A 26524-nucleotide genomic window follows, 5' to 3' on the forward strand; every position below is an offset into this window, starting at 1 on the left:
TGGTGAGGCTATTGTAGTAGTAGTGCATCTTTATTATCTAAAAAGGTACCAGGTTGTTTGAGGTAAAAAGAATTTTTTTTTAAATTTTTTTAAAAATTTTTTATTTATTCATTTTAGAGAGGAGAGGGAGAAACAGAGAGGAGAGACAAAGAGTGAGAAGGGGGGGAGGAGCTGGAAGCATCGACTCCCATATGTGCCTTGACCAGGCAAGCCCAGGGTTTCGAACCGGCGACCTCAGCATTTCCAGGTTGACGCTTTATCCACTGCGCCACCACAGGTCAGGCTAAAAAGAATTTTTAATTTTCTTCTCCCCTAACATAATCTTCAAAGTAGTCAATGCTAATAGTTTTATGTATATCTTTCCAGAAATTATCCTTGCATGTGTAAATGCATATACATACATGTATGCGTACATACCAAAATTCTTAAAACAGATAGACTTATTCTGTACACATGTGTATCTTCTATTGTACATAGATTTATATTGTTCTTTGTATCAACTGCGTAGCAGTTTGTTGTGTGACCGTCCATAATTTACTTAGCCATTGCCTATAAGTAGACGTTTGGTTTTCATTTTTTTGCTTTAATATAGAATGCCTCAGTGAACATGTTTACATTTCTATATACTTTTGGAAATTTATCTCTGGGATATGTTTTAGAAGGGGAGTTACTAAGTCAAAGAATAGTCATTTTAAACTTTCTTAATTGCCTTTTAAAGTCTGATTTCTCCACCCTTACTCTCTTCTTCTGTCCTGTGTATTATCCTGAGATTTTTTTTTTTCCCAAGATTTTGTTTGAGGCCCTTCTCTACTTTCTGCGTCTCTGCACCTTTTCAGTGATCCCATTCTTCATATCTGGTCCGTCATCTCTTCACTTCCCTCTGCCTTCCTGGCTGCTGCTTAGCTGTCTCCATTCGTATTACAGACCTGAGCGGTCATCTTCCTCCCTTCCTATTTCCTTTCCCATGTCTCCATCTCAGCAAATACTACCACCTCTGTGCTGAGCCAGACCTGAAAGCGATCTGTGACTGTCTTCTCTTTCTCATGTCCTACTGATTTATTCTATCTTCTGAATATCTTTGAATCTGACTACTTTTCTTCACCTCTCACTTCTCCTGGGTTACTATACAGCCTCCTGAAAAATCTTCCTGCCTCTGGTATTGATCCTCTCCACATTCTTCTCTCCCATTCAAACTAGAGTTATATTCCTAAAATACAAATACAATTGTGTGACTCCCTGTTTCTTGTTAAACTCTGTAATAGCGTCCCCATTGCTCTGTGTCACAGAAGCTGGCAGCCTGTGTCCTGTGGAGCAGATCCAGATAGCCTGTCTTTGTATAGCCCAAGAACTAAAATTTTTACATTTTTAAAGGATTGTTAAAAAGCAACACACACACACACACACACACACGTATACAGAATATGCAACAGAAACATATGTGGCCTTGCAAAGTGTAAAACATACTGTCAGGTCCTTTAAAGTTTGCCAGCCCCTGTTTCATGATGCCCAAACTCTAACATCACTCAAAAAGTCCTTATCTTTCCTCCTTTTAACCTCTCCAGCCTCCTGTTTCTTAGTTCCTCCATTCCTTTTCATCTCTACTCCATCTGCATTGAACTTCGGGAGGTTCCCCAGATATAGCTGGTTGTATGTTTTGATTGGTCTGCCTTTAGCCAAAATAAGTGACTTCAGGGTCACAGTCAGTCAGCAGTCTACCATCATTTACTGAATTCTTTATGCTAGGCATGACTGACACTGTGAAAAATAAACAGTTTATGGTTCCTGTTCTTTTGGAGCTTACATTTTAGTAGGAAGAACAGGTAATTAAAAGTATGCTGACTTGAGCTTGACCTGTGGTGGCACAGTGGATAAAGTGTTGACGTGGAACGCTGAGGTCACTGGTTCAAAACCCTGGGCTTGCCTGGTCAAGGCACATATGGGAGTTGATGCTTCCTGTTCCTCCCCTGCTTCTCTCTCTCTCTCTCTCTCTCTCTATCTCTCTCTATCCCCCCTCACTAAAATAAATTAATATAAATAAAAAAAAAATAATTGTGATGACTTGTGTGTTACATGCTGTTGAGTTGACTGGCAACCCTACAAATGAGTAATGTCCGGTGTCCTGACCTCAGCAGTCCTGCTCAGCTCTGTGGACTCGAGCCCATGGCTGCTTCTAGGGAGTCAATCCATCTCCTATCTGGTCTCCTCCTTTCCTGCTGCCTTCTCGTTCCCCAGCATCCTTGTCTTTCCCAAAGAACCTCGCCGGCCTGACCTGTGGTGGCGCAGTGGATAAAGCGTCGACCTGGAAATGCTGAGGTTGCTGGTTCAAAACCCTGGGCTTGCCTGGTCAAGGCACATATGGGAGTTGATGCTTCCAGCTCCTCCCCCCTTCTCTCTCTCTGTCACTCTCTCCTCTCTCTCTCTCCCTCTCTCTCTCCTCTCTACAAATGAATAAACAAAATAAAAAATAAAAAAATAAAAAATTTAATTAAAAAAAAAAAGAACCTCGCCTTATTAAAGGAGAAATATAGTGCATGGAAATGTAACCAGTTGGGGAGGAAAAAATGAAAACACGTTTTAATGCAAAATTAAGGTACTAAGATGTGGAAATTAAAATTATAAAAGATGATATTCTGTTACAGCACATGCTAATAAACGATTGAGACGATAGTGCCATGTAAATGCAGAGATGGGGACACTGACTCTGTAGAGACCTTATGGAGGAAGTAGGAGTGGAGTCTGTAGTTGGCCTGTGGTAGATTTGTGTAAATAGGTTGGTGTAGGGAGGGAATTCTTTGTGACTGGAGCATAGGTAAAGGCTCAGATTAGCGTCCAAGATTTGGAAGTCATGGATATGGAGGTTATTGTTCCTGCAACAAGAGTGGAAGCACTTACTGAGAAAATGTGGAGAAAGAAAAGCAGAAGCTTGTTTTGGGAACTATGACCATCATAGGGCACAGCCATGAGGTGGGGAAAAAGAACCCAGAAAGGAGCACTGGGGAAGAGGCTAGGAGAGAACAGGAGCTCGGAAGTCTAAAAGGAAGGAACAGATGCTTTGTGTCAGGTGCAGCAGAAAGACAAAGGGCAGTGAGACTTATGAAGAGACACTGGGGCTAGCTGAGAGGTGGTTCCTATTGACCTCAGATCAGTCTTAATAGCTTGGTGCTAGGCCTTTAGGAAGAAATAATGAAGGCAACATACATACTTCTTAAGAAATTTAAGTGAAAGGAAGAGGAGTAAATGGTATTAGAAGAGGATATATCAGAATTTAAGTCAAGTTTATATTATGATATTGCTGAAGTCTCAATTTATCATGAAAGGGAGAAATCATTATTTGTTTATTTGGCAGGGTAAGTGTAGGACAGTAGGCTATATTTACTTATAATTAATATACTTTAAATGTCCATTACATATAAATATGTATAAAACAGAGCTCGTTCCGGAAGCTTAGTACTTACGTTTCTGGTGCATTGTGGGATGAACAGCACTCCAATGGGTCCTATGAGGAGAACAGAGTATTTTTGAGAAGACATCCTTGCATGTACCATCTTTTGTCCTCACTAAAACTGCTGGAGACTGCTCTTCTTAGTTAAGCATGAGGTATGTGTGAATATGCCTGTCTATATTCTAACTATTTAACTCCCCACTTTCTGTTTCTCTGTTAAATAGTTTACCTATTGCCTTTGACTTGCTGGTCATGAAACACAGGTGGAAGAGTTTCTTTCATTGGTCACTGGTGGCCCTAATACTCTTTCTGGTAAGTTTTCTCTTTTTTTTCTTTTCTAAAGCTGTAATGAAAAGTTTAAATTTTTAAAAAATTTTGTTTAATATATTGGGTAACCGGTTAATAACGTTATATAAGTTTTAGGTATACAGTTTTATAACATATCATCTGCACATTCTACTGTGTGAAAGCAACTTCTGATGTGGGAAAGACAATGTTAGGAGTTGATTCTGCTTTTCATGTTGAGATTTATCCTATTAGCATTGTGAGAATGTTTCCAGAGCAAAATTCTTGAGTTGCTATGTGTTTTCTGCTCTGTTTCAGGTGCCTGTGGTGGTCATCGACAGCTACTATTATGGGAAGTTGGTGATAGCACCATTGAACATTGTCTTGTATAATGTCTTTACTCCACATGGACCTGATCTTTATGGTAAGGCCTTATGAGATTGGGCAAGAGTTAATGTAACCAAAAAACGCCGGTTTGACTGCCTCCCACAAGGAAAGCCAAGCTCGTGAGTCAGGTGCTGGTTCAAAAGGAAAGAGGTTTATTCAGGTACGGAGACTGGGAGAATGGTGGACTCCCAGCTTTCCTCCCTGGTCCATCCCACGGCCCTTATAGGTATGGAGAGGGGTGGGCTTTTGTTCCCTGTCCAATTATCTTGCTAGATTTTGGCATGCTTGGTGTAAAAACCTCCCTCTCTGCATCTTGGTCAATGGGGAAGACTTCCTGCTGCTGCCTATCTACGGTGACATTAGGAAATACTTAATTTGCCTGGGCTTTGAAATTTTAAATTAATTGCCTATCTTTTAAATATGGCTTTTTCTTTTTTTGCTGGTAATATTCTTGTTTAAAAATAAGTATTATTTGACTATAGCACAATGATGATATGTTGCCACTAAATATTTCTCTTTGATTAATGTGATATTTAGATTTAGCTTTCAGTTGGTCTTGCTATTTGTTATTCTCAATTTTTATTTTTGGTTAGGTGAGAGGAGGGGAGATAGTGAGGCAGTGTTTTGTTCAGTGAATTGATTTTCCAAACTGCGTAGTTAAAGAATAATTGCTAAGTGAAGGAATTATAAAAGGCTGCTTTGTGGTTCCAAGATCCCCAAGGATGTGAGAGAAAACCACAGTTTTAAGTTTTTGCCTCTAGATGTCTCACTTTAGCTAGGGAGGGTGCATGTTTTTAATTGCTTCTTGTGTTAGATTACTTGTAAAATTTTATTTGATTCTGCAAGAAAAGGGAGACTTCTCTTAGACCCAGATGCACATTAGAAATTAATTTACATGGAACCTAGAAGCATGATATCTATTATGTGCAGGAAAATAAATTGTGTTAATTTGAGTTTAATTTTGAAAAATTAGCTTCTCCACCTTTTAAATGGGTATTCATACTGATGGTCTGACTGCTTATTTGTAAAACTTTTGTTCAAGTATATAAATGTTCTGTATTTTTTGTAGTCCTTTAGATTGATGAAGTTTATAAATCTGGAAATAAGCAGGTTGGTAGTGAGAGTAGAGAAAGAATAAATTTTGATTTAAGTTTATATTCCTGCTTTAACAGTGAGAGGGTCAAGGAGCCCTGGGGTAGGTTTTGTGGACCCAGCAGAGCAGTCTTTCCCTGAAGGTTGGTATCTGCTCTTCATTTTGGCCAGTTTTTACTGGGAAGAATCCTTGGGGCTCTGTTTGCCTTCTTTGCTGAACCTGGGACTGCTTCAGTTCAGATTTTGCTATTTTGGATATACAGGAACTGATCACTCTCCCAGTGGTTGAAAGGGCTTTTTTGGGACAGTGGGAATTGTCATACTGGCTGTCAGTAGGACTGAGGCAGTGCTATAGTCAACTCAAAGGAGGGGTTGTTTCTTTATTTATTTTTGTTTAGGTGGTATTGTTTAGTATGTAAATTTCAAGTGTACAACATGATATTTAATATCTGTATACTTTATTGCATGCTCATTACCCAAACTCCAGTTTCATCTGTGACTATATATTTGATCTAGAGGTTCCTTGATGGTTGAATTTTTTTGTGCTTTTGCCTTGTCTTTCAATTTGACAATTGAAGGGGAGGGAGTTGACTTTCATTCTTTTAAAGAGCATGAACTCCTTTTTTGCTTTAGCAGGCATATAGAGGCAATACTTATTCCATCTTAGGAGCAGGCAGTCTTTGTGTGTTCTAGGTCTTCAGTGAATTTGTCATGAATGAAGGAATGAACAAATTCTAGAGCATCCATCAGATTACGGTAGTGTATGATTGCTGTAATGTCCTAGAACTATTTTGGTTAGATCTGTTGTGGTGTACTAGGTTGGAATTTTCTTGATACCAAATAAGAACAGTAAAGATATAAGTACTTTTAAACCCAAGAGTATTTTATGATTGATTGTCAGCTACTTTTGTTATAATTGGTGAATCCATTCAGTAAATATTAAAGACTTATTTTTCGATAGATGTTTTGATACTGTACAGTTAGTTGTTAGACAGTGAGACAACCTGTCTTTTATCACAGAAACTCCAGCATTTTTACTTTACTTACATGTTGGCACTATTTGGCATTTTGAAAGAGTCTCCTCTGATTTCTTCATTAACTGTGGTAGGCACACCATTTCTTATCTGAAAATTCAAAATGCTGGTAGTTTTTTCTTACATCCCTATAAAACCTTTCAATACTTCTTGAGTGAATGTATGAAAGGATTTGAGTTAAAGAGATATTAAATAATTTGATTTTGATATCACGTGTCCTCATAGAATTTGCTGTTTAATGCTGCAAACACAAGAATAGATAATTACAGGTGAGTGCGTTATGTGCTACAGAGCAGAGATAGTCAGGAATCATAGGAGCAAGTCTTTCTCAGGGCAACTTCTCAGAGCTGGTCGTCCTTGAGCTGAGCCATGAAGGAAAAGTAGAGGTTTGGTAAGTAGACATTAGCAAGGTACATTTCAGGCAAATAGAATGTCAAGTGTAGGGACTACTGAGACAAAAAGACTGACTATTGAGTTTTTTTAAAAAACTTAAAGTACTTTTACAGCATTAGCTGAATTTTAGTTAGAAATTACATAGGCACGAGCAATATCATTTTAGTCTCTCCATTGCGATTGTAATAATATAAATATTTACTATCTCTGTGGTTCCTGGTTTTCTAAGGGAACTTCTTACGCTTTCTTGGCTAGATAACATACATGAATGATACATTCCCAACCTAAGCATGTCTGTTTTTGAAGCCAGGGGAAAGAAATAAAGTTTTCACAGCATTAGTTGCTTCTGTTTATTGAATGCCTACTAATTACCAGAAATTTTATATATGCTGTCTTCTCCTTACAAAAAGTTCAGTGAGATGGACATTATTTGTCCTTATTCCTAGATGAGGAAACTGAGGTAGAGTTGATGAGGGACTTGCAACATAATTCAATGAATGGTAGAAATGGGCTGAGAGCCCAGGGCTGTCTGACTCCAAAGCCTGTGTTCTTTCCACTGAAAATAGCCTTAGTAAAACCTAGAGTTTGGCTATTGAGATTTTACAGGAGAATAAGGTTGCAAAAAACAGAGTTGGGAATAGTGGAAGATAAAGTCCATCTGTAGAATGGGCTGGTGCAGTTTGGCATGGAGGCAGACTGGCGTGTACCAGCAGGCTCTCCTTCACCAGGGAGCGCTGTGTCAGGCCCTTGTCCAAGAGAATGTTTGGACAAAGTGAAGAATACTTGGCATTTAGGAAACTTACAGTAGTATAGACGTATAATTGCAAAGTTATCATAGGTAGACATCTGTGTGGGGTCAAAGATCAAGAGGTGAAATTTAGTGTTGCAAAAAAGGGAGTGGTCTTGGCCCTGAATTTGCCTCTTAGACTTGTAACATTTCGAGTTATAAGATGTTGAGGCTGGTGAGCATTTTTGTGTGGCAAGTGAAAAAGGGTGCTCTCTCTGGTGAGCGCCCAAGCATAGGGAAGGCCTGGGGGACGGGAAAGAAGTGCTCTTCCCTCAGAATAATGGGTCTGCTCAATGGTGCCATCCTGCCGCTGAGGATACAACCCCTGCCTGTGTATGTGTTTTTCAACATCTGTCAGATCCCTTGGACAAGGGATTTTAGAAGGGAGAAGCGAGTGCCTTCTGTTGAAAGGCCCACAGGTTTCTGTTTTGCTGTGGCAGAGGAGTAAGCCCCAGTGGAGTCTGGAGAGGCCTACTTGGAGTTGACTGCCAGCCAGAACTCATCTAGAACCTTCCTGCTTTGTTGAACGCTGGTGGCTTTCCCTCTTGAGGTACAAATTTGACATTTATAAGGATGATTCACTATAATATACTACCTACAGTTCTGTGAAATAATAAGCCTGTATAGTAGTTCTTCATTCAAGCTATGGAACAGTGAACATGCCTTCCTTTAGCCAGTCTCAAAGCTTATTTGAATGAAAGGAATTGACTTTCTGTGTAGAAAGACGTTGGTGAGTCCCTCCTTGCGAACCCCACTTCCAGCTTTCTTTCACCTTACCTTTTGTATCGGTTAAATGCTTAGCATGTCATCCTGATGTCGTTTTCTCTGCATAGTTTAGCCCTGACATTTCCTGAGCAGCAGTGTTGAGTAGCTTCCTGGAGATAAAAGTTTTTATCCTTTTCTCTTTTAAGGCAAATGTCTCATCAAGTACGGGAGGATGCTGGCTAACAGAATTTACAATTTTTGTTCCCTTGGCCTTTGTTTTTAATACTGTTGTCTCTTGAACCTTTCCCACTCTTGGCTTATCCCCTAGTTTTTGCCCCATCCTTCGGGGAAGTAAGTCTATTATGAAATAGTCACAGCCTAGCTCACTTGGGTCTGTGAGCACTTGAACACATAAAAATAGAGTTTACCGACAATACTTTTGGTTCTACAGCCCAGGGTTCAGTATACCTAGGTAAAAAGACAGCCCTACAGGAGGGGATAGTAAGTTGTGGTAGACACAAATATTTTCTGGAAACTAAAAGCTTACCTGAAAAACAGTATGTATTTGCAAGAATCAAAGAGAAAGAGGCTTTTTTCTATTGATGCTTAGTGTCTGTAATAGATGATGTCATGATGACCCCGTTCCTTTCTGGTCACTTCTTTTTTCTCTCAAGCTCAGATTCCCCGAATTTGTTAAGGGAAAGGCAGGCCAAGGTTGAGGGCACTGCCTCCACACTGGCAGTCCGGAGAGGATTATGCCAAAATTAACTCTCTGGAGTCCTCTTAAAGAACTCAGTTTAGGAAATGTGTTGTTAAATATTAATTAAAAACCAGAGAAGACATATTTCTGTTTTGAAAATGAAACCATCCAATTTTTTTTTTGAACTCAAAAGGCTATTTGTAAAGAATACAAGATGTAAATGTCTCTAGTGAACTTAGCCAAGGTCAGGATCTTGTTCCTGAGTAGTGTTGATCATTGTATTTAGGTAGACAGGAAGGAGTGAGCTTCCCCAAAAGTTGACACACAGGTGAACTTGAGTCCTTCTTTAGGGTGTCCCCTCCCTCTTATTCCTCCTCTAAGTGTTTCTAGCATTACGGATTTGTTTGGTTTCTAATCTTATTTTGCTGTGCAAGCTGCAGAAATGCCAGGCTTTTCTGACTGTTCCTCTGCCTCTGATTACAGTTTTAAGCAATGCTGATTGCAGGAAATAGCTGTGGTGCAAGGCGGCTGTCACAACACCGTGATTAAACCCGTGTGTGTCATTCGCTGCCTAATTGAAGTCCTCACACAGGGGAAGAGCAGATGAAGAGCCTGCCAACTGTGCAGGGTGCTGTTTCTTATTATTGGGGGTTAAGGATTTTGAGTTAAAGAATTAATGTGAGGCTTGTGTTTTTAGCCATTTTGTTTCATTCTGAATCTTCAAAACTTCTGAGCAGGGTCTGGGTCTCTGTGTATTGTTTTCCTAAGAAAAACAGGTTTGCTATTTACCAACACGAGGTCCTCTGTATACATTACTATAAAATAGTGGTTGAGCATATCAAGAGGAAAGATTTTAGACTGAAAATGGGATGAACAGGTAATTAAGGAAATGGGAAAATCCCAAATAGCTAGATTTTTTTTTTAATTTTTATTATTTTTTTACAGAGACAGTCAGAATGAGGGATAGACAGGGACAGACAGACAGGAACTGAGAGATGAGAAGCATCAATCATTAGTTTTTCGTTGCACATTGCGACATCTTAGTTGTTCATTGATTGCTTTCTCATATGTGCCTTGACTGCAGGCCTTCAGCGACCGAGTAACCCCTTGCTTGAGCCAGAGACTTTGGGTCCAAGCTGGTGAGCTTTTTGCTCAAACCAGATGAGCCTGCGCTCAAGTTGGCAACCTCGGGGTCTCGAACCTGGGTCCTCAGCATCCCAGTCCGATGCTCTATCCACTGCGCCACCGTCTGGTCAGGCCCAAATAGCTAGATTTTATAAGACTGCTCCCCCTTCAGATGCCAATGGGAAGGCCAGGTTGTCACCGTGCTTCTGACCCACCAGCTACAGATTGGAAGTTCCAACACCCCTTCTTGGTTCAATTTGCTAGTGCAGCTCACAGAACTCAGAGAAATGTACTTAGGTCTGCCAGCTTATTATAAAGGGTACAGGTGAAGAGCCAGATCAGAGAAACGCATAGGGCAAGGTATGTGGGAGGGGCTTGGAGCCCTACGCTCCCTGCTTTCCTCACACTTCCATGTGTTCATCAACCTGGAAACCTGTCCTTTTGGATTTTTATGGAGGGATCATTACATAGGTTTCACTGATTAAATTATTGGCCATTGGTGATTGAACTCTACTGCCAGCCCCTCTTCCTGCCCCTGAGGTCATAATTCAGGGGGTACAGCTGTAAATTCTGACCTTCTAATCACAAGATTGGTTTCTCTGGCAGCTAATCCCCAACCTTAGGTTATCAAGAGACTTTCCTAAAGTCTCCTAATAAACATAACAAAAGGCCCTGGACAGTTGCTCAGTGGATAGACAGTTAGCCCAGCATGTGGATGGTCAGGGCACACAGGAGAAGCAACCATCTGCTTCTCTTTCCTCCTTTTCCCCTTTCTCTTCCTCTTCCCTTCTCACATTGAGCGTCAGCCCCAGGTGCTGAGGATAGCTCGGTTGACTCGATCATTGGCCCCAGACAGGGTTGCGGGGTGGATCCTGGTCGGGACGCATGTGGGAGTCTGTCTCTATCTCCCCTCCTCTCACTTGAATATACATATATGTAACAAAAGACACTTTATCTCTCTTATTAGGACATTCCAAGGGCTTTAGGATTTTTGTACTGGGAATGGGGATGAAAACCAAATACATATTTCTTTTTATAAATCACAATATCACCACTAACCTATTTAAATCATTTGGTTGTTCTAAAAAAGAATTAGTCCAATTTGGGCAAGGCTATTCAAACTAGAGTGGTCAGTATAGAAAACACAGCTAAATATTTGAAACTTGATTTCTGTCTAAGTCATGACCAATCCTGTTCTCTTCCCATTGTACTCTGTGCTTCCTATGTATGGCTGAGCATGGGAAGAGTGGGCTTTTGGCCTCTCTCTAACATTACAAGTCAAACCCTGCGATAGGTACTAAAGGCGTCCACTAATGCCGTATTTATTATCTCCTTGTCTCCCTCAGGTACAGAGCCCTGGCATTTCTATTTAATTAATGGATTTCTGAATTTTAATGTTGTCTTCGCTTTGGCTCTTCTGGTCTTACCGCTGACGTCTCTTATGGAATACTTACTACAGAGATTTCATGGTGAGTTGCATAGGGATGGTAGGTGTTTTGGGAGGAAAGAGCAAGTAACAATGTATATCAAGAAGTGAAAAGGAGTCTGATTATTTACCCTCCGTTTTCTTCCTATGGAGATGGTCGGCTTACTGACTACTCTGTATGTGTAGATTATTTAGACCACTGTAAAGATTCTATTAATTATTAATACTTGCAAGTTAAACTGATAGGGAGGAGTTTTATATGTATCCATCCCTTAAAATGAGGAAGTCAGTATAATTTATGGAACCACCAGGGAGGCAAAAACACTTATAAAATATCAGCAGATAAGCCTATTTGATTGAGTCTATGTTTTTTAAAGAAGTGTATGTTAAACCTGACTAGGCAGTGACGCAGTGGATAGAGCATCGGACTGGGACGCGGAGGACCCAGGTTAGAGGCCCCAAGGTCGCAGGCTTGAGTGCGGGTTCATCGGCTTGAGCGTGGGCTCACCAGCTTGAGCATGAAGTTGGTCACTGGCTTAAGCATGGGATCATAGACATGACCCCAAGGTTGCTGGCTTGAGCCCAAGGTCACTGGCTTGAGCAAGGGGTCATTTGCTCTGCTGTAGTCCCCTGGTCAAGGTACATATAAGAAAGCAGTCAGTGAACAACTAAGGTGCCTCAATGAAGACTTGATGTTTCTCTCTCTCTCTTCCTGTCACCCCTATCTGTCCCTCTCTCTGACTCTCTTTGTCAAAAAAAAAAAAAAAAGTCTATGTTAACATGTAGATTGCTTCAGATAATCAATGCTAGAGGTGAACGTTCTCTAGGAAATTACTTCCACCTCAAATCTGAAAACTAAGCCATGTGGGGATTCCCCCAAGTTTACTACTGAGTGTGAGAGGCTTGGACTCCCATGCAGCATGATGTCTCTCTCTGTTCCTTGCGCTTGTCTATGCCACTGTGAGGGGTTTGCCATCTTTGCTTGCTCTGCTTCTGTGTCTCACGGCCAATGTTGTCATGGCGCTGGCCTTCTCGTGCCCATAGCTTCTTTCATGGGAGATAGATTTGAGTAGAAATTCCTGAGATTTGGAAAGAGATTTTATTTCAGACTTTTTAATCTGATTTGGATACCATGTGACTGATTCCGCCATTCTACCCCTTGTTCTGCTTTTCTACTGTGGATGGTTTATGAAGAGCTCACTGTGTTATGAGAATAGGACATGGGAGCAGCTTTCAGAGTCACTTCTGTTTTGTGTCAGGACTTTTAACATAATTTGCCATTGTTCTAACAAAATTAAGTCATTTCTTAGTATTATCTAATATCAAGTTAATACTCATATTTTCTACATTGTCTGAAAAATAGTTCTTTACAGTTAGTTTTTTAAAGCAGGGTCTAAACAATGGTCATATACTGAAAATTTAGTGTTATGTTTCTTAAGCTTTTTCAGAGGTTTCCCCCTCATCTTTTTCTCTTGAAAATGTCTAAGGAAACTGGGTCATGTGTCTTGCAGTGTCCCACGTTTGGGTTCACTGTTTGTTCCAGTGAGGTGATAACTTATTCCTCCATTCCTTGCATTTCTTAAGGATTACTTTTTCTTTTTTTGAAAAGTAACTTTTTTTTCCCTGACTATAAAAATATTTATGCTTGTGGAAAATTTGGAAATGCTTATAAGTATAAGAACAGTATATTAAACTGTTTTCTAAAGTATGAATCCAATTTTGGCTTAAAAATGTATAATGTATACACATGTCCACCTAGTAAGAAAATGAGTGCTTTCTGTTTTTTGTTTTATTTATTTATTTGTGTGTGTGTGTATACAGTTTTAAAATAAGAATAGTAGGCCCTGGCCGGTTGGCTCAGTGGTAGAGCGTCGGCCTGGCGTGCAGACGTCCCGGGTTCGATTCCCGGCCAGGGCACACAGGAGAAGCGCCCATTTGCTTCTCCACCCCTCCCCCTCTCCTTCCTCTCTGTCTCTCTCTTCCCCTCCCTCAGCGGAGGCTCCACTGGAGCTAAGATGGCCCGGGCGCTGGGAATGGCTCCTCGGCCTCTGCCCCAGGTGCTAGAGTGACTCTGGTGGCAACAGAGCGACGCCCCAGAGGGGCAGAGCATCACCCCCTGGTGGGTAGAGCGTCGCCCCCTGGTGGGCGTGCCGGGTGGATCCCGGTCGGGCGCATGCGGGAGTCTGTCTGTCTCTCCCCGTTTCCGGCTTCAGAAAAATACAGAAAAAAAAAAGAAAAAAAAGAATAGTACTTTTTTCCCCCATTGGTTTGAGAGAGAAAGAGAGAAAGGGGAAGAGAGAGAGAGAGAACATCAACTCATTATTACACTTAGTTGTGCACTCTGGTTGCTTCTCATCCGTGCCCTGACGGGGGGGGGGGGGGGGGGGGGGGGGGGGGATTGAACCTGTCACTGCTGGCACGTCAGGTTGCTGCTTTATCCACTGAGTCACCTGGCCAGGACCTAAACAATATTGTCTTAAAAGAAAAAGCAGAGAAAAATATAAAAAAAGTAGAAAAGAAATTACCATTTACCCCATATGTAGTATGACTATGGTTATGATTTTGGATATTATGTGAAGGACATTTCAAAATTTTAGACCATGTGTTTAAAGTATATTTGTTAGCCTCTGAGATACAAAAGAGAGAAAGATTATTTGCTTGTAAAAGATAGATTTATTTTCTTTAAATTAAGAAAATTCTAACCTAGAATATTTCCTAGGAAGGGATAAATTCTATTTCATTTTTTTTATTTTATTTTTTTTTATTTATTCATTTTAGAGAGGAGAGGGAGAGACAGAGTGAGAGAGAGAGAGACAGAGAGAGAGAAGGGGGGGAGGAGCTGGAAGCATCAACTCCCATATGTGCCTTGACCAGGCAAGCCCAGGGTTTTGAACCGGCGACCTCAGCATTTCCAGGTCGACACTTTATCCACTGCGCCACCACAGGTCAGGCCTAAATTCTAAATTATAGCCTGAAATCTTATGATAAAATCTTAGAGTGGAAAATTTAAAAGACAGGTTTTTGTTGCAGTTCAATCAAAAATTTTTATCCCTAAAGAGTTTCTTCAAAAACACAGATAACTTGGCCCTGGCCAGTTGGCTCAGTGGTAGAGCATCGGCCTGGTGTGCAGGAGTCCTGGGTTCGATTCCTGGCCAGGGCACACAGGAGAAGTGCCCATCTGCTTCTCCACCCCCCCCTCCTTCCTCTCTGTCTCTCTCTTCCCCTCCAGCAGCAAAGGCTCCATTGAAGCAAAGTTGGCGCGGGCGCTGAGGATGGCCTGTGGCCTCTGCCTCAGGCACTAGAATGGCTCTGGTTGCAACAGAGCAACGCCCCAGATGGGCAGAGCATCGCTCCCTGGTGGGCATGCCAGGTGGATCCCGGTCCGGCACATGCGGGAGTCTGTCTGACTGCCTCCCCATTTCCAACTTCAGAAAAATACCAAAAAAATAAAAAATAAAAATAAGATAAAATAAAATAAAATAAAAGCATAGTAGAGGACGCCTCCACTGTGGGTTGCAGGCTTCTCAATTCCTGTTCATGTACCCAACAACAGGGACTCTCCAGGAACTGCGTGGTCTTAGTGTTCACTAAATTCCTTTAATTCCTTCACATGCTTTGAGTACATTTTGTTCCAGTTTTGGGATTCAGAGTGGATGGGTATTTGCAGAAAAAGAAAACTTGATCAGCACACTTCCTTTATGAATGTTTTTATATTTGCTTTTAAACAAACTCTTAGTCATTTGTGGTTTGATAAAACCAGTGATGGGTTTGAGAATCCTGCTCTCTTTATTTCCTTTGATCTTGAGCTGTTTAAACAGACTGGTGTATAAGTAAGAAGATTAATGTATCAAACAGAACACAGGAATTAACACCCAAGAAATGAATTTATGTTATGCTTTTGGTTAATCCCAGGAACCTTTAGTGTTAGTGGCAAGACTCATTAGAGAGAAAAGGGGTTTTTTTCTTATTCAATTGTAGAAATTAAGCTCTATTACCCATTCACCTGATTTTCATTTGTCCTACTAAATCTAGTATTGTACCTCCCATTAGATGTTGGATCTCTTGGGAGACTTCTTTGTATGTGACTCCTTTATTATGTCAGAGAGAGTGTGAATACAAGAATTATAACTTTTTATGGGGTGCTGTAGGACATGTTTTCACGTTTGAGATCGAGAGAACATTGAAACTCGGTGCGTTATTTTGTTATAATATGGTGAATATTTTTCTGTGTCTTACAGTTCAGAACTTAGGTCACCCATATTGGCTTACCTTGGCTCCAATGTATGTTTGGTTTATAATTTTCTTCATCCAGCCTCACAAAGAAGAGAGATTTCTTTTCCCCGTCTATCCACTTGTGTGTCTCTGTGGCGCAATGGCCCTTTCTGCACTTCAGGTGAGTTTCAGGGAAATGTGTATCTGCTTCATTCTGTTCCCCTTTTTGAATTGTTCCTAACACTTAAAGGCAAATTACAGAGTGCTTCTATCTAAGATGTTTTATCCATACATTAGACTTGATACAGACCATATTATTATAGCTTTATGTAGTGATTGCTTAGCTGTGGATCATACTCTTTTTCACTGATCACATATTTGCAGTGTTACTTTGGGTGTTATCTGTCACTTTTGCCAACAAGAATTTAAGTATTTTTAAGTCATTGTATGGGCCGACCACAGATAATGGTACCCAGCAGAGCTACTGGAATCTCTACTCCTCAACAGTGAGATCAGAATAAAACTTGCTCGACTGTTTGGGATAACATCAGGTTGTTAGCAACATGGGACACTTTGTAATCCTGGCTTAAGCCCTGTCAGGTCAAATCCTTGTTAAAATTTATCTTGAGCCTGACCAGGCGGTGGCGCAGTGGATAGAGCGTCGGACTGTGATGCAGAGGACCCAGGTTCGAGACCCCGAGGTCACCAGCTTGAGCGTGGGCTCACTGATTTGAGCAAAAGCTCACAAGCTTGGACCCAAGGTCGCTGGCTCTAGCAAGGGGTTACTCGGTTTACTGAAGGCCCACGGTCAAGGCACGTATGAGAAAGCAATCAATGAACTAAGGTGTTGCAATGCGCAATGAAAAACTAATGATTGATGCTTCTCATCTCTCTCCATCCCTGTCTATCCCTCTCTCTGACTCACTCTCTGTCTCTGTAATAAATAAATAAATAAATAAATAAATATTTAAAAAATCTGTATTTATGGCCTCAGAAGCCTCCAGACTCTTTTTTTTGTTTTTTTTTTGTATTTTTTTTTTCCTGAAGCTGGAAACGGGGAGAGACAGGCAGACAGACTCCCGCATGCGCCCTACCGGGATCCACCCGGCACACCCACCAGGGGCGATGCTCTGCCCACCAGGGGGCGATGCTCTGCCCCTCTGTGGTGTCGCTCTGCCACGACCAGAGCCACTCTAGCGCCTGGGGCAGAGGCCAAGGAGCCATCCCTGCCCCAATGGAGCCTTGGCTGCAGGAGGGGAAGAGAGAGACAGAGAGGAAGGAGGGGGGGGGGTGGAGAAGCAAATGGGCGCCTCTCCTATGTGCCCTGGCCGGGAATTGAACCCGGGACTCCCGCACGCCAGGCCAACGCTCCACCGCTGAGCCAACCGGCCAGGGCCAGACTCTTTTTTGACCTCTGCTACCATTTGCAAGTGGGAGGAAAGAATAATTAGGGTAATAGGTTTTCTCCTATACAGATTTATGGAGATAGAATTCACAAATCATACAGTTTACCCATTTAAAGTGTAGAATTCAGTGGTTTTAAATATGCCCACATATTTGTGTAACCATCAGCACAGTTAATTTTAGAACATTTTTTTTTTTTTTTTTTTTTTTACAGAGACAGAGAGAGAGAGAGTCAGAGAGAGGGATAGACAGGGACAGACAGACAGGAACGGAGAGAGATGAGAAGCATCAATCATTAGTTTTTCGTTGTGCATTGCAACACCTTAGTTGTTCATTGATTGCTTTCTCATATGTGCCTTGACCGCGGGCCTTCAGCAGACTGAGTAACCCCTTGCTGGAGCCAGCGACCTTGGGTTCAAGCTGGTGAGCCTTGCTCAAACCAGATGAGCCTGCGCTCAAGCTGGGGACCTCGGAGTCTCGAACCTGGGTCTTCGGCATCCCAGTCCGACGCTCTATCCACTGTGCCACCGCCTGGTCAGGCTAGAACATTTTTTAAGTGACAGGAGTGATAGTGAGACAGACTTCCACTGGTGCCCCAACTGGGATCCACCCGCAATCTCCATCTTGGGCTGATGCTGAAATCAACTGAGCTATCCTCAGTGCCCAGGACCAATGCTCCAACTAATCGAGCCACTGGCTGCGAGAGGAGAAGAGAGAGAGAAGGCAGGGGAGGTAGATGGTTGCTTTTCTTGTATGTCCTGACCAGGGATCCAACCCGGGATGTCCACACACTGGACTGATGCTCTGTCACTGAGCCACTGGCCAGGGCCACAGGTAATTTTTCTTTTACGACTTTAAATTAGTCCTATTACCCCAACCAGAACACCTTCTAACATTTTTTTGCCTATCACATATCAAAGTATATTGTACTTGTAATCTAAGCGTTCATATACATTATATCCCTTTTAATATAATTATATCATAGCATTCTCCATGTTGCCATATCTACACTCGTTATTTTAATAGCAGTATAATGTTCTGAATTGGATATAGTATACAACATTGTTATGTAATCTATAATACGTGACATTGAATTGATTCTATATAATGATTAGATGTAATTTGTTAGAGTTTAAGTTGCTCACTTATATCAGTATTATCAATAATGCTGGGATAAATATCTTCCTTTTGGTATTTGGATTGTTTCCTTAGGACAGATTCCCCAAAATATGGAAGGATTTCAGTCATATTATGGCACTTGTTACATATTGCCAAATTGCTTTCCAAAAGTAGTTCTAGTCTAGGAGGGGAGGGAGGAAGGAAAGAAATCTAAGGGGTGCTACTCAAAGACTGTAGACTTCATGCATGAATAAATACATAATGATACTCATCTAGGTTGTAAAGTAGTTTAATATAAATAAAAGCATTTTTTTCATGTTCAGTGAGAGAAATTATTTTTTTCTTCTTGTTTGGTCATGAGCTATTTTGTTGATGATGAAAATTTAGCAAGGAAAGTAAAGATTAATACTCATTATATCAAAATAGATTCATACTTCATATATCAAAAAAAATACTACCAAGAAACATTTTGTTTAAATTAAAAAGATAATAAATTATTAGCATTTTAAGCACTGGAGAAATAGCCAAATAATTTTTCCATGAAGCTACTGAGATTTTATTCTTGGGATGAAGTTTGCTTTAATCTTAGAATTTGACTATCTCACTAAGTGTTTGCAGAAACTCAGATCTTGATAGAACCTCTTTTGCCACCTTTCCCCTCTTTGTTTTACTATGATGTCTTCTGATTATGTATGTTCTGCAAGATACAGCTGTATATAGATATATATATTTCAATACAGTTTTCTTTCTTTCTAGAAATGTTATCACTTCGTATTTCAGCGATACCGCCTGGAGCATTATACTGTGACCTCAAATTGGCTGGCGTTAGGAACGCTCTTCCTGTTTGGCCTCTTATCCTTTTCACGCTCTATAGCACTGTTCAGAGGTAGGTGTACTGACAGTGTCTCAGCCTGTACTCCTGAGGCGCTTTACTCGGGGTTTGCTTAATGCGTGTTTAATACAGTTCAGCCTGGGCTGGGAGAGGACTTTGCTGTAGAGAGAACCTGTGACTTAATGTGAGACTGGGATGTAACATCTGTATTTTAGGGTTGAAGAGAAGATTGGAAATTCCTTTCAGTGTGTTTAACTATAATTTTTTTTCTCTATTGTTGACTTTTTTTCTTTTAAAGGATGATCTTTCCTTAAAGGATGAATTAAGGAAGATTTGGGGGCTCAATTCTTGTGATTACATTTTTTTCTTATCTTTAATTTCACAAAGATTATAGGTGGGACATTAACTAACATGCATTATAATTAAATGTCAGAATCTCATGAGTAAATAATTACTCACTTTGGCTTTTACACACCTTTCTCCCTTCCAGGGTATCATGCGCCCCTTGATTTGTATCCCGAGTTTTTCCGCATTTCCACAGACCCAGCCATCCACACTGTCCCAGAAGGCCGGCCTGTCAGGGTCTGTGTAGGGAAAGAGTGGTATCGGTTTCCTAGCAGCTTCCTTCTCCCTGAGAAGTAAGTCTTCCTTTAATTCCAGAGTGCTAAGTCAGGGAGTAAAATAGCAATTCTATGACAGTTGTCTTTATTTTTTTTTCATTACGGGTTTTTTAGTTACTGTCTCAGAAAGTTGCGGGCTCTGCGCTCTGCACCCTTTGCCTGTGCTCAGTGTCTAGTTATCTACTCTGCCCTGCCCTAACCGTCCAGGTCTGGAAATCCTGAATCACTTTGGGCCCTGGGCTCCTGCTCCTGGCTCTTCCTGATGATTCATATTTAAATTTCTTTAATGATTTGATATTAATTCACTTCTATTTTATTTATTGACTTTAGAGAGAGAAAGAGAGAAGTGGGGGGGCGGGAAGCATCAACTTGTAGCACTTGCTTCTCATATGTGCCTTGACTGGGCAAACCCAGCGTTTTGAACCAGTGACCTCAGCATTCCAGGTCAACACTTTATCCACTGCGCCACCACAGGTCAGGCAGTTCACTTCTAAAAGTGGTCTAGAAACATTAGCAAGAAGAGTGTTTTTAGAGAAGAAATGTTTGTCATCCAGCATCAGTAGAAGTTTACCACCAGCGTATGGACACAAGGGGCAGTTGTGGCTAAGACCTCTGTACCACTTCCCTTTAAGGCAGGGATCCCCAAACTTTTTACACGGGGCCAGTTCACTGTCCCTCAGACCGTTGGAGGGCCGGACTATAAAAAAAACTATGAACAAATCGCTATGCACACTGCACATATCTTATTTTAAAGTAAAAAAACAAAATGGGAACAAATACAATATTTAAAATAAAGAACAAGTAAATTTAAATCAACAATCTGACCAGTATTTCAACGGGAACTATGCTCCTCTCACTGACCACCAATGAAAGAGGTGCCCCTTCCGGAAGTGCGGCGGGTGCCGGATTAATGGCCCCAGAGGGCCACATGCAGCCCGTGGGCCGTAGTTTGGGGATCCCTGCTTTAAGTTGTCTATTGTTGGGTATGATAGCCTTGATTCTGGAGTTCCTTGCATTTGCTTAATTCAGACAGAGAAGACTTGTTTTTATTTTTGGAAAAAGGGAAGTCAGGTTAAGATGATCCACATTGCTTAATTTGGGGACTGGCTTCAATAGGATAGCTGGTGGTGGTATCTTGTGCTTGATAAAGATCCTGTATCAGCCACTAGTGATTAAATTAAGACTTGTTTTTTAAGTGTTAGTTTTACCTTTCCCTATTCCATCTGAAATACTTTCATCTGACCTGTGGTGGCACAGTGGATAAAGCGTCGACCTGGAAATGCTGAGGTCACCAGTTCGAAACACTGGGCTTGCCTGGTCAAGGCACATATGGGAGTTGATGCTTCCAGCTCCTCCCCACCTTCTCTCTCTGTCTCTCTCTCCCTTTCTCTCTCCTCTCTAAAATGAATAAATAAATTTAAAAAAAATTAAAAAAAAAAAAACTTTCATAACTAAAGATACTTTTAAGGATTCCTTAGGAACAAAGTCCTCCCATAGTGTCTTCCTAAACTTCACTCTTCTCTCTATAAACCTGATGAATTTGTCTTGTTCTTGATAAACGACAATAAATTTTGATGCTTTTCTAGTTGTCTGATGGTATGACATTTGGTTACAAAGTCCTTGCTGCTGAGAGTTGGTGAAATGGGTTGAGAGATCTCTAGTTTAAAATTTCTTAATGGCTTTGGACTGAATTGTGACTTTTGCGTCTGTGCTCCTGGTCCAGGTTTTAGTAGAAATATTTTTTCTCCAACTGAAATGAAATATTTTCACATGATTTATTTTGGCTTGTGTATTTCAAGTGCATTTAGCAATGTGAACCCCTGTGTTTTTCTCTTTCTCCTTGTTTGTGTTTCTGACAGCTGGCAACTTCAGTTCATTCCATCAGAGTTCAGGGGTCAGTTACCAAAGCCTTTTGCAGAGGGACCACTGGCCACCCAGATTGTTCCTACTGACATGAACGACCAGAACCGAGAGGAGCCGTCCAGATACGTAAGGGCAGCATTCTCCTTCTATTACTTTGAAGAGTTCACCCCTAAAATCTGTTCGCATATGTATTAGAATGTAGATAAAATAGGAATTCCTCAGAAACTGATTTCTTTAGAGTGAGGGATATAACAACTTTTGTTGAGAAAGAATGAACAGTATCACTTTATTTTAAATTATCTTCTTTCCTTCTTTTTCTTTTCTTTTTTTTGTGACAGAGATGGAGAGAGGGACAAATAGGGACAGACAGGAAGGGAGAGAGATGAGAAGCATCAGTTCTTTGTTGTGGTACCTTAGTTGTTCATTGATTGCTTTCTCATATGTGCCTTGACGAGGAGGCTCCAGCAGACCGAGTGACCCCTTGCTCAAGCCAGCAACCTTGGGCTCAAGCTGGTGAACCTTGCTCAAGCAGATGAATCTGCACTCAAGCTGATGATCTCAGGGTTTCAAACCTGAGTCCTCTGTGTCCCAGTCTGATGCTCTATCCACTGTGCCACCACCTGGTCAGGCCCTTCTTTCTTTTCTTTGTTTTTTTTTTTCTTTGCATTATCATCAAAACCAAATGTATTGAAGAAGAAAGCATTCTCATTCAGAGGAGTTACCTAGTTTATATATAGTGTGTACACATGCACTAAAACTGACGATACAAAAAATTATTCTTTCTGTAAACAGCAGCTCTTCTTTCCCTGCCATTGGCTGAAATTGCATTCATTTTCATGCATTAGCACCTGCTCATGGTTCTGGTGAATTAAAAGAGCAATGAGCAACGTGGTTTCTTTTTGTTGTTTTTTTTCCCATGAGAGGAGGGGAGGCAGAGATAGACTCCCGCTTGTGCCCTGACTAGAATCCACCAGGCAAGCCCAGTAGGGGGCAATACTTTGCCCATTTGGGGCATTACTCCATTGCTTAGCAACCAAGCTCTTAGTGCCTGAGGCTGATGACATGGAGCCATCTTCAGTGCAGGGGCACAACTCACTTCAGTTGAGCCATGGCTGCAGGAGAGGAAAAGAGAGAGAAGTGAGAGGGGGAGCGGTGGAGAAGAAGTTGGGTGCTTCTCCTGTGTGCCTTGACGGGGAATTGAACGTGGGACTTCCACACGCCCGGCCCATGCTCTACCACTGAGCTGACCGGCCATGGCACAGGCAGGAACAGATCAATGTTCTTTCTGCCCTTCCTCTTTCCTTTCTCTCTCTCTTTCCCTCCCTCCCTCTCTCCCTCTACATTCTCCCCTTCCTTTCTCTCTAAAATCAATAAAATAAATATTTAAAAAATAGTGCTGTAGTTTTTAAGAAACGGTACCAGGATCAAGATTGTAAAGGCCACAAAACTGTCTCACATCAAGGACATGCTTTCCAAATTTTATGTTTGTTGCTTCTGGTCCAGGGTCTAAGTCTGGGTTCATAGAAAAAGGCAAAATAATTATGTTTTCTATCTTTCCTGAGCATGCTAAATAGCAGCATTATTTCATTCTGCTCTTTGGCTCTGAGTGACAAGTTTCAGTCAACCCTCCCCTGCAGTGCTGAGTGATTTGGAACTATCTTCTGTGTCTAGTCTGCATGGAAACTAGTAAGCATGCGTGATCTCCTGTATTTCACTAACCTCCTTTCCCTCTGACCTTATTAAGAATTAGGAGTGAGAGTTTGTAAAGGTTCTGTGGTTTCTACAGCATTGTTAGAACTATGTTACAGAAATAATTTTTTTTGTTTGTTTTATATTTTTTCATGGCCGGCATTAAGTAACTATTGAACATTCCATTATTGAGCAGGTGACATTTCTTACACTGGTACATGCCAAGATTTTTGGTTAGAATCACGGTCTGAATTTAGAAGATACATTTAGTTTACCTTGAAAAAGACCTCACGTTTGTCTGAGGGTGTGGTGTTGGAAGGGTTGCAGCTTGTGAACTAGTAAAAGGGTTCTCTGCCATGTGACAGTTATACCAGCTGTGATCGTGTGGCTCATAGCACACAGTGACTGAAGAAGCTGGGAGACAGTTGAGTTGTGTGTGTGCACTTTGCATATTCTTATGCTGAGTGGTTCAGCTGGGTGCAGTTTTCTGGATTCGTCCAGTTTTTCTTATGGATAATATGACAGATAATGGCCCTGGCCAGTTTGCTCAGTGGATAGAGTGTTGGCCTGGTGTGCAGACATCCTGGGTTTGATCCCTGGTAAGGGCACGCATGAGAAGCGACCATCCATCTATTTTTCTTGCTCTCCCTCTCCGCTGCTCCTCCTCCTTCTCTCTCTCTTCCCCTCGCAAGCAGTGGCTTGGTTGGGACCAGTGTAGGCCTCAGGTGCTGAAGATAGCTGGGTTGATTGGAGCATCGGCCCCAGTTGGGGGTTGCTGAGTGGATCCTGGTCAGGGCACATGTGGGAGTCTTGTCTCACTCTCTCCCATCCTCTCACTAAAAAAAAAAAAAAGTGACAAACAAATGCAAAATTGAATTATGCTAAAATTGTTCCCTAGTATATCAATTGGCATTAGAACAAATTTGCATTTTCAGAACAAGTGTTACAAAGCAAAACTTGACTGTATTTTCAAAGTTTTCTATAGCTTGTTATTTATCCCTACTTTCACCAGCTAATCTATGGAAAGAATTATAGATTTGGAAGGGAACTTAAGATATTATAAAATCTATGATCTCTGCATTTTATGGATAAACTAGGCTCTGAGAGGCTGTAATGTGACAAAGACTAGTCCTAGGATAAGAAGCTTGGCTTCAGGATTCCTCAGTATTGTTTTCACACCTCCTCTGACTTCCAAAGCCACTTCAAGTTTATACCATGTGGTGTATCACTTGAATATATATTTTCGTGCAAGGGTTAATCATTCTTTGATGGCTAAATATTATTTTTTTAATTGAAATTATTGGGATGACACTGGTTAACAAAATTATACAAGTTTCAAGGCTCAATTCTACAACACATCTCTGTATACCATGTTATGTGTTCACCACCCACGTCAAGTCTTTATCCATCACTGTTTACGCCCCCTATACCTCCCTCCGCCTCCCCCTACCTCGGGCAATCACCACAGTGTTCTCTGCATCCATAATGAGCTTTTGTGTTTTAAAAAGTTGCTTTCCACTTCTAGAGCTGTTATATATATGTCAGGTACTATATGTAGTAATCATTGTGTTTATCAGTTAATGGAAATGATGTGGGTCTACTTGCTTTTCTTTTTTTCTCTCTTTTATCCTTTCCCTACCCTTTTTAGAAGTCTTTATTGGAGGAGAAAATAAGTTGCCCTCTATGTAGTTTTACTAATTGTTATCAGCCTTGAGTATCAAAGAAGCAGATTCAAATTGCTATAATATGTGCAGTAGAATAAGATTGGAATTCACTAAAAATTTAAGTGAAGGCTGTTCAAAATGCTTCTTTAAAATTAATTTCCTGGTATCTGTTGTATTGGCATTTAGGAATTAAATGATATTTCCATGGACTTCCACTAAATGACCAAAAACTTTTACCTGTGAGTTTACATTTTTATCATGCAGTAAAGTTTTACTTGTGCAGTTGAAGATTCAGTAGACAAATATATATTTAACAAGGCTAAGTGGGGGTCAATAAAACTAGAAGACTATCTAGGCTACTTTTTTTTGTGTGACAGAGACAGAGAGAGGAACAGATAGGGACAGACAGGAAAGGAGAAAGATGAGAAACATCAATTCTTTGTTGCAGCACCTTAGTTGTTCATTGACTGCTTTCTTATATGTACCTTGACGGGGGGGGGGGGGGGGGCGGCAGAGGGAGTGATCCCTTGCTCAATCCAGCAACCTTGGGCTTCAAGCCAGTGACCTTTGAGCTCAAGCCAGTGATCCCACACTCAAGCCAGATGGGCCCATTCTCAAGCCAGCGACCTCAGGGTTTTGAACCTGGGTCCTCCGTGTCCCAGTCCAACACTCTATCCACTGTGCCACCACCTGGTCAAGTTAGGTTACTTTTTAAAATTTAGTGGTAGTATATAAAAAGAAGAAATGCAAAGCCAGAAAAATACTTGAAATCTTCCCTATCAATATTTTCTCTTAGGCCCCAGTGTTCCTATTTCAAAAAACTGAAATATTGTAAGAGAATATTGATGGCTGAGAAAATGGCAAAGTGGCAAGAACAGTGGGCTGCGAGTCAAGACCTGGGATTCTTTTTTTTTTTTTTGTATTTTTCTGAAGTTGGAAACGTGGAGGCAGTCAGACAGACTCCCGCATGTGCCCCACCGGGATCCACCTGGCATACCCACCAGGGGGCGATGCTCTGCCCATCTGGGGCACTGCTCTGTTGCATCCAGAGCCATTCTAGCACCTGAGGCAGAGGCCATAGAGCCATCCTCAGAGCCAGGGCCAACTCTGCTCCAATGGAGCCTTGGCTGTGGGAGGGGAAGAGAGAGACAGAGAGGAAGGAGAGGAGGAGGGGTGGAGAAGCAGAATGGGCGCTTCTCCTGTCTGCCCTGGCCGAGAATCAAACCTGGGATGCCTGCACGCCAGGCCGACACTCTACTACTGAGCCAACCGGCCAGGGCCTGGGATTCTTTTCTGGACATGAATGAAGTATATTTTCTTTTTCTTTTTCTTTTTTCTTTTTGACAGAAACGGAGAGTCAGAGAGAGGGACAGACAGACAGGAAGAGAGAGAGAGAGATGAGAAGCATTAATTCATAGTTGTGGCACTTTAGTTGTTCATTGATTGCTTTCTCATATGTGCCTTGACTGGGGGGCTCCAGCCAAGCCACTGACCTTTTGCTCAAGCCAACGACCTTGGATTCCAGCCAGCAACCTTGGGCTTCAAGCTAGCAACTTTGGGCTTCAAGCCAGCAACCATAGGGTCATGTCTATGATCCCTCAAGCCGGTGACCTTGGGGTTTCGAACCTGGGTCCTTAGCATCCCAGGCTGATGCTCTATCCACTACACCACTGCCTGGCAGTCAGGCCAGAATATGTATTTTTATTTACATCTGAGGTGGTATTAAATTGTCACCCTTAACATAC

The 26524-nt window shown here is 41.4% G+C and overlaps 1 protein-coding gene across 7 annotated transcripts in view; it reads left to right on the plus strand.

Moving 5' to 3' along the window:
• ALG9 (ALG9 alpha-1,2-mannosyltransferase) overlaps positions 1-26524 on the plus strand; it is a 71082-nt gene that overhangs the window by 12597 nt on the left and 31961 nt on the right. For 5 of the 7 annotated variants that reach the window (XM_066373244.1, XM_066373234.1, XM_066373254.1 and 2 more), the window contains exons 7-13: positions 3667-3754; positions 4046-4151; positions 11297-11419; positions 15615-15769; positions 18868-18997; positions 19434-19581; positions 21423-21552. In XM_066373244.1, the coding sequence (XP_066229341.1) occupies positions 3667-3754; positions 4046-4151; positions 11297-11419; positions 15615-15769; positions 18868-18997; positions 19434-19581; positions 21423-21552 (880 nt within the window). The remainder of the gene's footprint in view (positions 1-3666; positions 3755-4045; positions 4152-11296; positions 11420-15614; positions 15770-18867; positions 18998-19433; positions 19582-21422; positions 21553-26524) is intronic. The other 2 variants (XM_066373274.1, XM_066373265.1) reach the window with 1 other exon arrangement.

The sequence above is a fragment of the Saccopteryx leptura genome, chromosome 1 (assembly GCF_036850995.1).
Source record: "Saccopteryx leptura isolate mSacLep1 chromosome 1, mSacLep1_pri_phased_curated, whole genome shotgun sequence".
In the NCBI taxonomy this organism is placed as follows: Eukaryota; Metazoa; Chordata; class Mammalia; order Chiroptera; family Emballonuridae; genus Saccopteryx; species Saccopteryx leptura.